We start from the raw sequence: 11,764 nt of genomic DNA on the forward strand, positions 1-11,764 counted from the left end.
AATTAATGCTAGGGGAGTTAGTTTGCTTTACACTGATCTTTATCATCTTAAACATTACATTTTGAAATTATACTCAATACGTAAAAAGCTTGGATTTTTTTAAAAAGTGTATCACAAGTGAGTCTTGAAGGCCTTGCCTCTCTTGTTTTTTCCTAACGATACCCCCGAGCTTTGCGAACAGAGCTACCTGATCACATTAAGAGCCGGATGTCCACGGCATGAGACTGATTAGTTCAGAAATACACCAGCCTACAGTGTTTTATGCAAAAATATATAGATGAATAAATAAACAAACAAATAAATAAATAGACAAATAAATAAATGAATATAAAAATGATAATGATAATAACAAAATAACGTAAAAAAAAAAAAGATAGAAAAAAATGAAAGAAACGGACTCAAGGGTCAGGCACACAGAACACAGGCCAATAACTCTCACCGAACGAGATAACCCTGCCTTTCTGGGGCAAGTCAAGCTGAAGATCTTGAGAAGGTATGGACTATTGTAGATACTTTAAAACGTGTCAAGGTATCTGATATGCACGATGAATTTATTCTATTCCCGACAATAAATTCTTGTTAATTCATAATGTGCAGCGTCAGTCGAGGAAAACTCCATCCTGGAAAGAATTTTTTTTTTCTCGTTTCTCTTAAATCAGGTCACTTAGAATTAACACGTGAACAGGAACATGTCTGCATGAGACTGAGCATCAGCAAGAGAAAAAAAACCCAAGATATCTAATTGGACTGTTTTGTTTTGTTTTTAATCAAGAAGGAAGTCCTGCATGCTCACTTCGCCTATCGGCATACTTGGACTGAACTACCATTATGATTACATAAATCACGCTGTCTCGTTACACACACACACACACACACACACACACACACACACCAATCAAACGAAATAAATTGAGAAAAATAAAGAGTGATCCATATTTCGTGAAGAAAACTAAACACTAAACAATGACTCTCGGAAATGAAACATGACGTGAATACAAACTATGTTGACTTACAACAAACACAATTAAGTTTTGTAATTAAACGTGTTTTTTTTTCTCTTAAATATGTTTTTTTTTTCTCGGTTGGTTGGTTTGCTGGTTGGTGCACCCATGCACCTTGAATAAAAACGATGCACTGTGTCTTTGGTTCCCACGGCAGTCATGTAAATATAGTGATGATTATGTTGGTCCGTGCGCCTGCATGTGTGTGTGTGCGTGCGTGCGTGCGTGCGTGCGTGTGTGTGTGTGTGTGTGTGTGTGTGTGTGTGTGTGTGTGTGTGTGTGCGTGCGTGTGTGTGTGTGTGTATGTTTAGACCCAGACAACTAAACACCTGAGCAGTGAAAAATCCCCCTATTGTGCTCGAAGTTTGCAGCTCCCACGTTCCCTCGTTCGAGACGAGTGCACGGCCTTTTTACGTGAACGACTATTTACCCCCCTCCTTCCGCCCCCCCCCTACCCCCGCTCACCCCCTCCAGATTTACCCCACCCCCACCCCCCGCCCACGCTACCCCCTCCCCCTCCCCTCTCCCCCGCGGTGTTTAGCACCCATAGTCCACTAGTGTTTAGGGGTGGGTGGCATGCAACCACAACTTCATAGACTTCAAGAAAGCCTTTGACAGGGTGTGGCATGATGGACTGTGGCAGGTACTCAGACAGTTTGGCATCGAGGAGGGTCTCACCCAAGTCATTCAGGCGCTGTACAAGACATCCAGCAGCGCAGTCCTCAACAACCAAATCGGAATATACTTTAAGACCACAGTCGGTGTCCGTCAGGGTTGTCTGCTCTCCCCAGTACTATTCAACCTTTTCCTAGAAAACATCATGCGCGAAACCCTCCATGACTTCCACTCTACCATCTCCATAGGAGGAAGAATCATCAACAACTTGAGATTCGCAGATGACATAGATCTACTAGGAGGCAGCAACAAAGAACTACAAGACCTCACCAAGAGACTAGAAGGAAGAGCAGATGCATACGGAATGGAAGTGAGCACCGAGAAAAGCAAAGTGTTGGTAAACAGCTCAACCAACACCCAAGCTCAAATCTTCATGAACGGACAACAACTTGAAGAAGTGGATGCTTTCAATTATCTCGGCACCACCCTCACAAACGACGGTCGCTCAACAACTGAAATAAAGATTAGGATAGCGATCGCAACATCAGCAATGGCTAAGCTCAGCAAGATTTGGAAGAGCAGAGAGATCAGCTTTCCAACAAAGATCAAACTGTACCGATCCCTGGTGCTATCCATACTGCTGTATGGATGTGAAAGTTGGACTTTAACAGCAGAGACTACTAGGAAAGTCCAGACGTTTGAGACAAAATGCTTCAGACGACTGCTTGGAATCTCATGGAAGGACAGAAAGACCAATGACTTTGTCAAGAGCCAAATAACTATGCTAGTGGGTCCACTGGAACCACTCTTAGCAGTGGTCAAAAGGAGGAAGCTGTCATGGTTCGGGCATGTGACACGCCACAATTCACTGCAAAAGACAGTTCTGCAGGGAACGCTAGAGGGTGGTAGGCGAAGAGGGAGGCAAGCCAAATGCTGGATGGACAACATCAAGGAATGGACCAATATGGATAGCGCTACGCTGATACGACAGGCAGAAGATAGAACCGGATGGCGTCGTCTGACTACGGAATCGTCCCTCATGTCTCCTCTACGCCCATCCCGGGCAGGAGAATGAATGGAATGGAATGGAAAATGGCATGCATGCCTGAGAACCGCGGTAGGTGGCGTCATGTCAAAGCTGAATCTGAACAGACGCCGGAACTGCACACCACTGAAGTGACTCAGCAGCAGTGCAGGGCCTGCTCCTGCGTGTGGGCATCCGGTGCCCTCACACCGATGGCTCCCTGTGGATCGTCGACACTGTGAGTGCAACAGATGAAACTGGGTGTGGCTGCGTATGTGGGACTCGGAATGAGCGGCGTGGGAATAATGCCACTGAACTGGCAAGATGATGGGGAGGGGAGGGGGGGGGGGGGGGGAACAAACAAACAAACAACCCCCGCAAAAAAAAAAAAAAAAAAAAAAAAAATGGATCGCGGGATCTTTAACGCGCGTATTTGAGCATCAGCATATGTGAGCACAAGAGAGGGACTGAGCTGAGGCAATAACAGATTTGCATAAGCTACATTTTGACCTGGGAGATCGGAAAGAACGACTTCCACCATTACCCGACCAGACGTCGCTACCGGAATCGAACCCAGGACCCCCCCGAACTGAAGAAAAAGGCAACGCTCAAGCACCTGGGCTACTGCGGCCCGTCAGGGATGACTGGTGATGTTCACGGTCTGTCGACACCGAAAATAAATAGGTTTACATCCACAGATAGCAATTATCATCTGCCAACCCCCTCTCCGCCTGGAAGACCAATGCTATCACAAAAATCGAGATGCCTTTTCTTCTTCTTCTTTTTTTTTTTTTTTTTGTTCTTTCTTTCTTTTTCATTTTCTTTTTTTTTTAAACAGTGACTGACGTTACCATTGACGTCAGCTGTGAGCGTGCGTGGCAACACTGAGCAATGACGACATTGCATCTTCAGCCTTCGTCACAATTTAGAACAATGTTTCCACAACTAAACACAGCGGGGGTCCCTGCAGGAAGCTCCCTTTTATTTTCTTCAGACCCCAGAAAGCAAGCCTCACACGACAATAAAACCAACCAACCAACCAAACAAAAAAGTACGGGACAGGAATGCTTGATGGGGTTTGCAAAAACCCACACGGTGCCTCCACAATAATTACAGAATTGAAGCGCTACGGAGCTTTTGTCAGCTAACCCTTTGGGGAGGGAAGACCAGTCTACATAATCAGAACGGAGCGGCTGTTTGCCGAAATGTGACGGACTAACTGGTTTGACAAGGTATTCACCATCAGTACTCCTCCCTCTACACCCTGCCCGCACCCCCAACCCCTCCCCCCAACTCCTCCCTAACGTGTTTTACCAACGGCGTGTGTTTTCTTCTGGCGGAGTTCTCTGACACGTTCAAAAGAAAGAAAGAAACGACGAAACTAGTTATATAATCATTCCTGAGGTAAATTCTGATTTATCACAGTCGCACAAAACCGATGCACCTTGAAGGAAACGATCGATGCATGGGGACGATGTTTGGTTTCCACGGCAGTCATGTAAATAAAGTGATGTTTTTGTTGGTGCGTGCGCCTGTATGTGGTGTGTGAGTGTGTATGCGCGGCTGGAGTGCGGGCACTTGCCCGTGGGAGGGAAAGGAAGATAAGAAACAGAAAACAACAACAACAACAAAAACCCAGACAAATATTGCCAGTCCAAAACAACTCCATGGGAGTTACTTTGATATCACTTCTCTGGAGTTCTTTTGGGGGAGGGGGGCACAAGGAATGGAATTCCAGTTCTGCCCCAAAAATGACCCCTTCAAGATTTGTCTAGACCCCCCCCCCCCCCCCCCCCCCCCCACACACACACACACAATGTATCGTAACACCTTTTTATGTAGGTGGAGGAATAATAAACATATCCCAATGGATACGTGCGCAGAGTGAATTCTTCTTCTTCTTCTTCTTCGTTCGTGGCCTGCAACTCCCACGATCGCTCGTATGTACACGAGTGGGCTTTTACGTGTATGACCGTTTTTACCACGCCATGTAGGCAGCCATGCTGGGTACGTTCTTGTTTCCATAAACCACCGAACGCTGACATGGATTAGAGAATCTATAAACTATCGTGTTTGATTTTCTGCTTGCGTACAAACACGAAAGGGGGTTCAGGCACTAGGAGTTCTACACACATATATATATGTTGACCTGGGAGATGGAGTGAATAAAATGGCCAGCTATGACGTTAATAACTCCAAAGGGGGTGTTTCTGGGCCAGGAGTCAAAACGGCGCGTGGAGTCATTTCCTGGCTGTTACACCGCCCCAATAATAATAATAATATTATGTCATAAGCACCGGCCTGTTTTAGTCACGACCATCCCGGACAAAGAAAACAACGCCCCCCCCCCCCCCCCCCCCCCCCCCCCCCGCCCCCAACTCCTTCCCCAGCCACCCCCCCTCCTCCCCCTACCCCCCTAAAAAAGGATCGATTTTCTGTCAGCGAAACAAGACTTACATCATCATGTTATGTTGTCAGCGCCGACAGGATGGATTCACAAACGAGCTTCTGAGGATAATACGCACGTCAGTGCGCGCGCGTGCACACATACGCTCGCACGCGCGCGCACACCGTCACCTACACACACGCGTGCGCACGCATCACAGAAATAGGATTTGTCCATGGCGATGACAGGAAAGAGTGATTAGCCTTTTCCACACTTTTCTCCCAAGTTTGACAATAAAAATCAAACTGAACGTCTGGTCGTTGGGATGAGGCGAGAAACCTAGGTAACGTGCGCAGCACGCATTTGGCGCACTGATAAAGAACCCGTGGCAACGACAGTGTTGTCCTCTGGCAGAAGAAATGTACTCTAGATAGGTACACAAATATCCATACCTGCATGCACCCAAGGCGTGACCAAGCGCGTGGGGTTATGCTGCTGGTCAGACACGTGCAAAACAGATGTCGTGTGGCGTGCAAGGATTTGTCCGAACGCAGTGACGCCTACTAATTTTGAGAAATTGGACTGACCGTTTCGACATGACTCTCGTTCTCTCTCCCTCCGTTCAGCCCAGCCCCCCACCGACACCCCCCCCCCCCCCCTCTCTCTCTCTCTCTCTCTGTGTCTCTATCGCTCTCTCTCTTCCATTCATTACCATTACCGTCGAAATATCGATGACACACACAAACATATGAAGGAATAATCGCTTCGTAGTGTGTAGATAATCCGAAACTTTTTTCCCCCTTCTTTTTTTTCTTCCTCTAAATTGAATTATTGCGTCTGTGTTGAAAATCGATTTCACGTGTTTCCCAGAGAGTTAGTCGTCCATGATAAAATTGACTGAAATGAGTGTGGAGACAGATAACAGAAACTGCATCTGCCCCCCCCCACCCCCACCCCCACACACACACACAACCCCCCGTGCCCCCCCCCCCTCTCTCCACGCGCGCGCACGTGTGTGTGTGTGTGTGTGTGTGTGTGTGTGTGTGTGTGTGTGTGTGTGTGTGTGTGTGTGTGTGCCTTGTCTGTCGGTCTGTATTTCTCTCTCACACTCAGTAACGCGTGGTCACATACTGAGTGAAAACAACAGACAGAAGTACAGACACAGAAAGAAACAGAGAAAGACAGAAAAAGAAAGGACAGCAAGAGACAAATAGCGACAGATAATGACACATCAACCCCCACCACACACACACATACATCCACCCATCCACCCCCACCACACACACATCCACCCATCCACCCCCACCACACATACATCCACCCATCCACCCCCACCACACACACACATACACCCACACATCCACCCACACCACACACACACATACACCCACCCATCCATCCCCACCACACACACACACACACACCACACACACACAAACACATGCATCCACACGCACGCACCCCCCGCCCCCTCCCCCCCTCCCCACACACAAACACACACACACATACAAATATATACACTCGCACACATCTCCCACCAACCACGCACCCATCCATCCATCCACACACACACACACACACACACATCCCCCACCAACACTCACCCATGCACCCACCAATCCACACACACACATACCACACCCACCCACATCCCCCACACACAACCCTACCCCACCACAACCCACACACTCCCATCCACCCACCACACCCACGCACATACACCCTACAACACCACACACACACACACCACCACCCTCCCGACATCCACACCCCCACCAACCATGACCGACCACCCACCCTGCGGGTCGGGGAGAACACCGCCTCCCGGGGCTGACAGGCGAAGGTGGTCACCGCCCTCCCTGTGCAGTCCTCCGGCTGCTGCCAGCCCGAGAAAGGTTCGAACATGGAGGTCCACCGGGGCCCCGCCGTCCTGGGCCCGGACACCCCCATCCACCCCACCACCTCCACCGGGCTGCAGCAAACCGTAACCCACTACTGTAGGTGACATACTGCTTCAGCAACAGCACGTGAAATACTGCACATAACATACTACTTCAGCAACAGCACGTAAAATACTGCACGTAAAATACTACTTCAGCAACAGCACGTAACATACTACTTCAGCAACAGCACGTAAAACACTGCACGTAAAATACTACTTCAGCAACAGCACGTAACATACTACTTCAGCAACAGCACGTATAATACTGCACGTAAAATACTACTTCAGCAACAGCACGTAACATACTACTTCAGCAACAGCACGTAAAACACTGCACGTAAAATACTACTTCAGCAACAGCACGTAAAACACTGCACGTAAAATACTACTTCAGCAACAGCACGTAGCATACTACTTCAGCAACAGCACGTAAAACACTGCACGTAACATACTACTTCAGCAACAGCACGTAACATACCACTTCAGCAACCGTAGGAAACATACTACTTCAGCAACAGTACGTAACATAGTACTTCAGCAACCGTACGTATAATACTACATCAGCAACAGCACGTAACATACTACGCACGTAACATACTACTTCAGCAACAGCACCTAATGCATTACTTCAGCAACCGCACGTAACACACTACTTCAGCAACCGCACGTAACACACTACTTCAGAAACCGCACGTAAGATACTACTTCAGCAACCACACGTAACACACTAGTTCAGCAACAGCACGTAACATACTACTTCAGCTACCGTACGTAACATGCTACTCGTAACATACTGCTGCAGCAACCGTACAATGCTACTGCAGCAACCATGAAATACTACTGCAGCAACCGTAGGTAACATACTACTCGTAACACACGACTGCAGCTACTGAACGTAACATACTACTCGTAACATACTTTCTGCAGCAACCCTAACATACCACTGCAGCAACCGCACGTTACATACCACTTCAGCAACCGTAGCATACTACTGCAGCAACCGTACGTAACATACTGCTGCTGCAACTGTAGTATACTACTGCAGCAACCGTACGCAGCATACTACTTCAGCAACTGTAGCATACTACTGCAGCAACCGTAACATGCTACTTCAGCAACCGTAACATACTACTGCAGCAACCGTAACATACTACTGCAGCAACCGTACGTAACATACTACTGTAGCAACCGTACGTAACATACTACTGCAGCAACCGTAACACACTACTGCAGCAACCGTACGTAATATACTACTGCAGCAACCGTACGTAACACACTACTGCAACAACCGTACGTAACATACTACTGCAGCAACCGTAACATACTACTGCAGCAACCGTAACATACTACTGCAGCAACCGTACGTAACATACTACTTCAGCAACTGCAGCATACTACTGCAGCAACCGTACGTAACATACTACTGCAGCAACCGTACGTAACACACTACTTCAGCAACTGCAGCATACTACTGCAGCAACCGTACGTAACATACTACTGCAGCAACCGTACGTAACATACTACTGCAGCAACCGTACGTAACATACTACTGCAGCATACTACTGCAGCAACCGTACATAACATACTACTTCAGCAACTGCAGCATACTACTGCAGCAACCGTACGTAACATACTACTGCAGCAACCGTACGTAACATACTACTGCAGCAACCGTACGTAACATACTACTGCAGCAACCGTAACATACTACTGCAGCAACCGTACGTAACATACTACTTCAGCAACTGCAGCATACTACTGCAGCAACCGTACGTAACATACTACTACAGCAACCGTAATATACTATTGCAGCAACCGTACGTAACATACTACCCGTAACATACTAATCAATTCTAAACTCACGAGCAGTTAAATCGAGAATAATAATCATCATCATCATCGTTATTATTATTATACAGCGCTGAATCTTGTGTAGAGACAAATCAAAGCGCTTTCCCACCAGTCATTCACACGCATGCATAACACTAAAACTGGTGAAACTGAAGACAAGGAAGAGGCAAGGAAGGGAGGCTATCTTGGGAAGATATATATTAGCATGGAAAAAAACATTTTGCGTTTGATGTGAGAAGAAAAGAAGAAATAAACTAGGACAAAACGAAAAACAGACAGACAGAAAGAAAAGAAAGAAAGAATGAATGAATGAATGAATGAAAAAGAAAAGAAAGAATGTTAACTACTCCTTCTTTTACACCTTTTTTTTCCCTCCAGACGAATTCATTTATTTTCTTAGCAGGTTTACCGTTTCACTTTTATACACACATATACACATACATGGTACAGACAGACAGGCAGCTAAACACACACACATATACACGCACGCACGCATACACACACACACGCGCGCGCGCGCGCGCAGCCCAACAAATCTCCCGACAAATCAGGTGATAACAATCAAATCTCTCACCTGACCACATCCACGCTGTCTTGCTCTGACTCGGCATTCATGTCTGTGAAAAAAAAAATTCTCCTGCAGTGACGTCGGTCCGTCCCCGCTCTTCCTCCCGTGCTCTCACTGCCTCCTCCTACAGGCAATAAGTACACGTGCACAACTGATCCAACTGGATAGGGAGAGGGAGAGAGAAAGAGGGATAGACAGACACAAAGAGAGGAACACACACATACACACACATATATACACACACACACACACACCACACTGACACCCCCCTCCCCCAACACACACACACACACACACACACACACACACCCCACATCTTACAAAATTCCGAAAAAGAAGGCAACTGCGCGGCTCACCAGCCCACACAACTCGTTGATTTCCCCCCGACAGACAGCCTGTCAATCATTCAGGGCGCACGCGAAGCGAACGAAAAGTTACAATACCCCATCCCGACAGCACCGAGAATCGCTGCAAATTAAAGGTAAAAAAAGAAAAAAGGAAAAGGGAGGTGGGGGGGGGGGGGGGAGAAACTCAGATGCTAAAAACACGCAGGTCCGTTCGACTTAAGGGTTTAAAACGTTAAAGGTCCTGTAAGCCTCTCACGGTTCGTGTCTAGGGGCTCGTCATGTCATAGGAAGGTGGGGGGGGGCCACCCAAACCTCTCCCCTCCGCCCTTTTTAATTCACCTCCCCACCCCCTACCCCCGACCGAAATCAGGCACCCGTTCACAACCTGGGTGGAGAGTGACCGGGAGAGTCAGAGTTAAGTACCTTTCCCTAGGACACAACAGTTTCAGTTTATGTGTGTATTTTCGCCATTGCGTTTGTGTATTGCTCGTTACATATGAACGAGCACGATATAAGCTCATGCTTGTTGTTGCTCAAGTCTTCTTAACTGAACGCTGTATTGCACCTTGTTTCTTGATATTAAAAATGTTTAAACCAACAGTTTCAGTTTCAGTCGCTCAAGGAGGCGTCACTGCGTTCGGACAAATTCATATACGCTATACCACATCTGCCAAACAGATGCCTGACCAGCAGCGTAACCCAACGCGCTTAGTCAGGCCTTGAGAAAAAAAGAAGAAAAGATAAATACATTAAAAAAGAACTACTACTACTAGTAATAATATGTATATGGCGCAAAAACTTGATGAAGTCAACTATAAGCGAACAAAACACACCACCTTGCAGATATGGGTCCTTGAAGCCTGTACTGAATTTGTAATTTGTATGATATATGTATTTACCCTTTGCCACACAACAAATAAGATTAATCTGTGTGAAATTCGGGATGCCCTTCCCTAGGAGAGAGCGCGCCGATTTAAGTGCAGCGCCACCTTTCCGAGTTCTGTCTGTGTATGTATACACATGTATGTTAAAATGTATGTATGCAGAGAGAGAGAGTGTGTGTGTGTGTGTGTGTGTGTGTGTGTGTGTGTGTGTGTGTGTGTGTGTGTGTGTGTGTGTGTGTGTGTTTGTTGTTGTTGTTGTTGTTGTTTTCCTAATCCTCTATCCCACGCCCCCCTTTCCTTCTCCCTACAATTTTCCTTTTTAGTATCTGTTTGACCACACAGGCTGTCACACACAGGTCAAACTGAAGCTTTATTTTGTTTCCCCTTCCATTTAAGCCAGGTTACACACCCATTCATGGCGTTGGATTCAAGTTCTCCATTAACGGATTGGGCCTGTTTTTGTGTCCTCGTAAAAACGTTGTTCTTCCCTATCCCCCCCCCCCCCCCCCCACCCCCCCCCCCAACCTCTGAGGGAGGGAGGCACACCATTGATTTTTCACCATCTATTCTATTCTCTATTCCTTCTTTTTTTTCTGCTTCTTTTCATAAATGTTCCTTCCCCTCCCCTTGCCCCCCCCCCCCCCCACTTTCACGACCTCAAGATCTATCATCCCATGAAACACCGTACACACACACACACACACACACACACACACACACACACACACACACACACACACACACACACACACACACACACACAGACGTGCTCGCATACTCACAAAGGTGAGGGGTGGGGGTGGCTGAATCGAAATATTCTGCAGGTGACGTGAGTTTCCTGTTAAAAAGACAATAACAATAAATATATAAATAGAACAATAATGATAATAATAATGAGAATGATAATAATGATAACAACAACAGCAACAACAACAATAATAATAATAATGATAATAATAATAATAATGACGATGATAACAACAATAACAACAACGATAATAATAATAATGATGATGATGATGATAACAGCAACAACGATAATAATGATAAAGTCGCCAGGAAAGTTCCAATTCTTTTTCCTTTTCTTCTTCTTCTTCTTTTTTTCGGAATTCACTGATTCTCAGTCAGACTCCAAACCGAGAACTA

At 46.6% G+C, this 11,764-nt stretch overlaps 1 protein-coding gene across 1 annotated transcript in view; it reads right to left on the bottom strand.

Annotated features, from left to right (window-relative positions):
• LOC143280473 (dynein light chain Tctex-type protein 2B-like) overlaps nucleotides 1-11,457 on the bottom strand; it is a 21,519-nt gene extending 10,062 nt beyond the window's left edge. Inside the window, exons 1-3 of the mRNA XM_076585125.1 lie at nucleotides 11,401-11,457; nucleotides 9,394-9,511; nucleotides 6,824-6,998 (exon numbers count right to left, since the gene is read on the bottom strand). Of these exons, the coding sequence (XP_076441240.1) occupies nucleotides 6,824-6,998; nucleotides 9,394-9,434 (216 nt within the window). The 5' untranslated portion in view covers nucleotides 9,435-9,511; nucleotides 11,401-11,457. The remainder of the gene's footprint in view (nucleotides 1-6,823; nucleotides 6,999-9,393; nucleotides 9,512-11,400) is intronic.
• Nucleotides 11,458-11,764: the final 307 nt, after the last annotated feature.

Source organism: Babylonia areolata, chromosome 3 (genome assembly GCF_041734735.1).
Source record: "Babylonia areolata isolate BAREFJ2019XMU chromosome 3, ASM4173473v1, whole genome shotgun sequence".
Taxonomy (NCBI): Eukaryota; Metazoa; Mollusca; class Gastropoda; order Neogastropoda; family Buccinidae; genus Babylonia; species Babylonia areolata.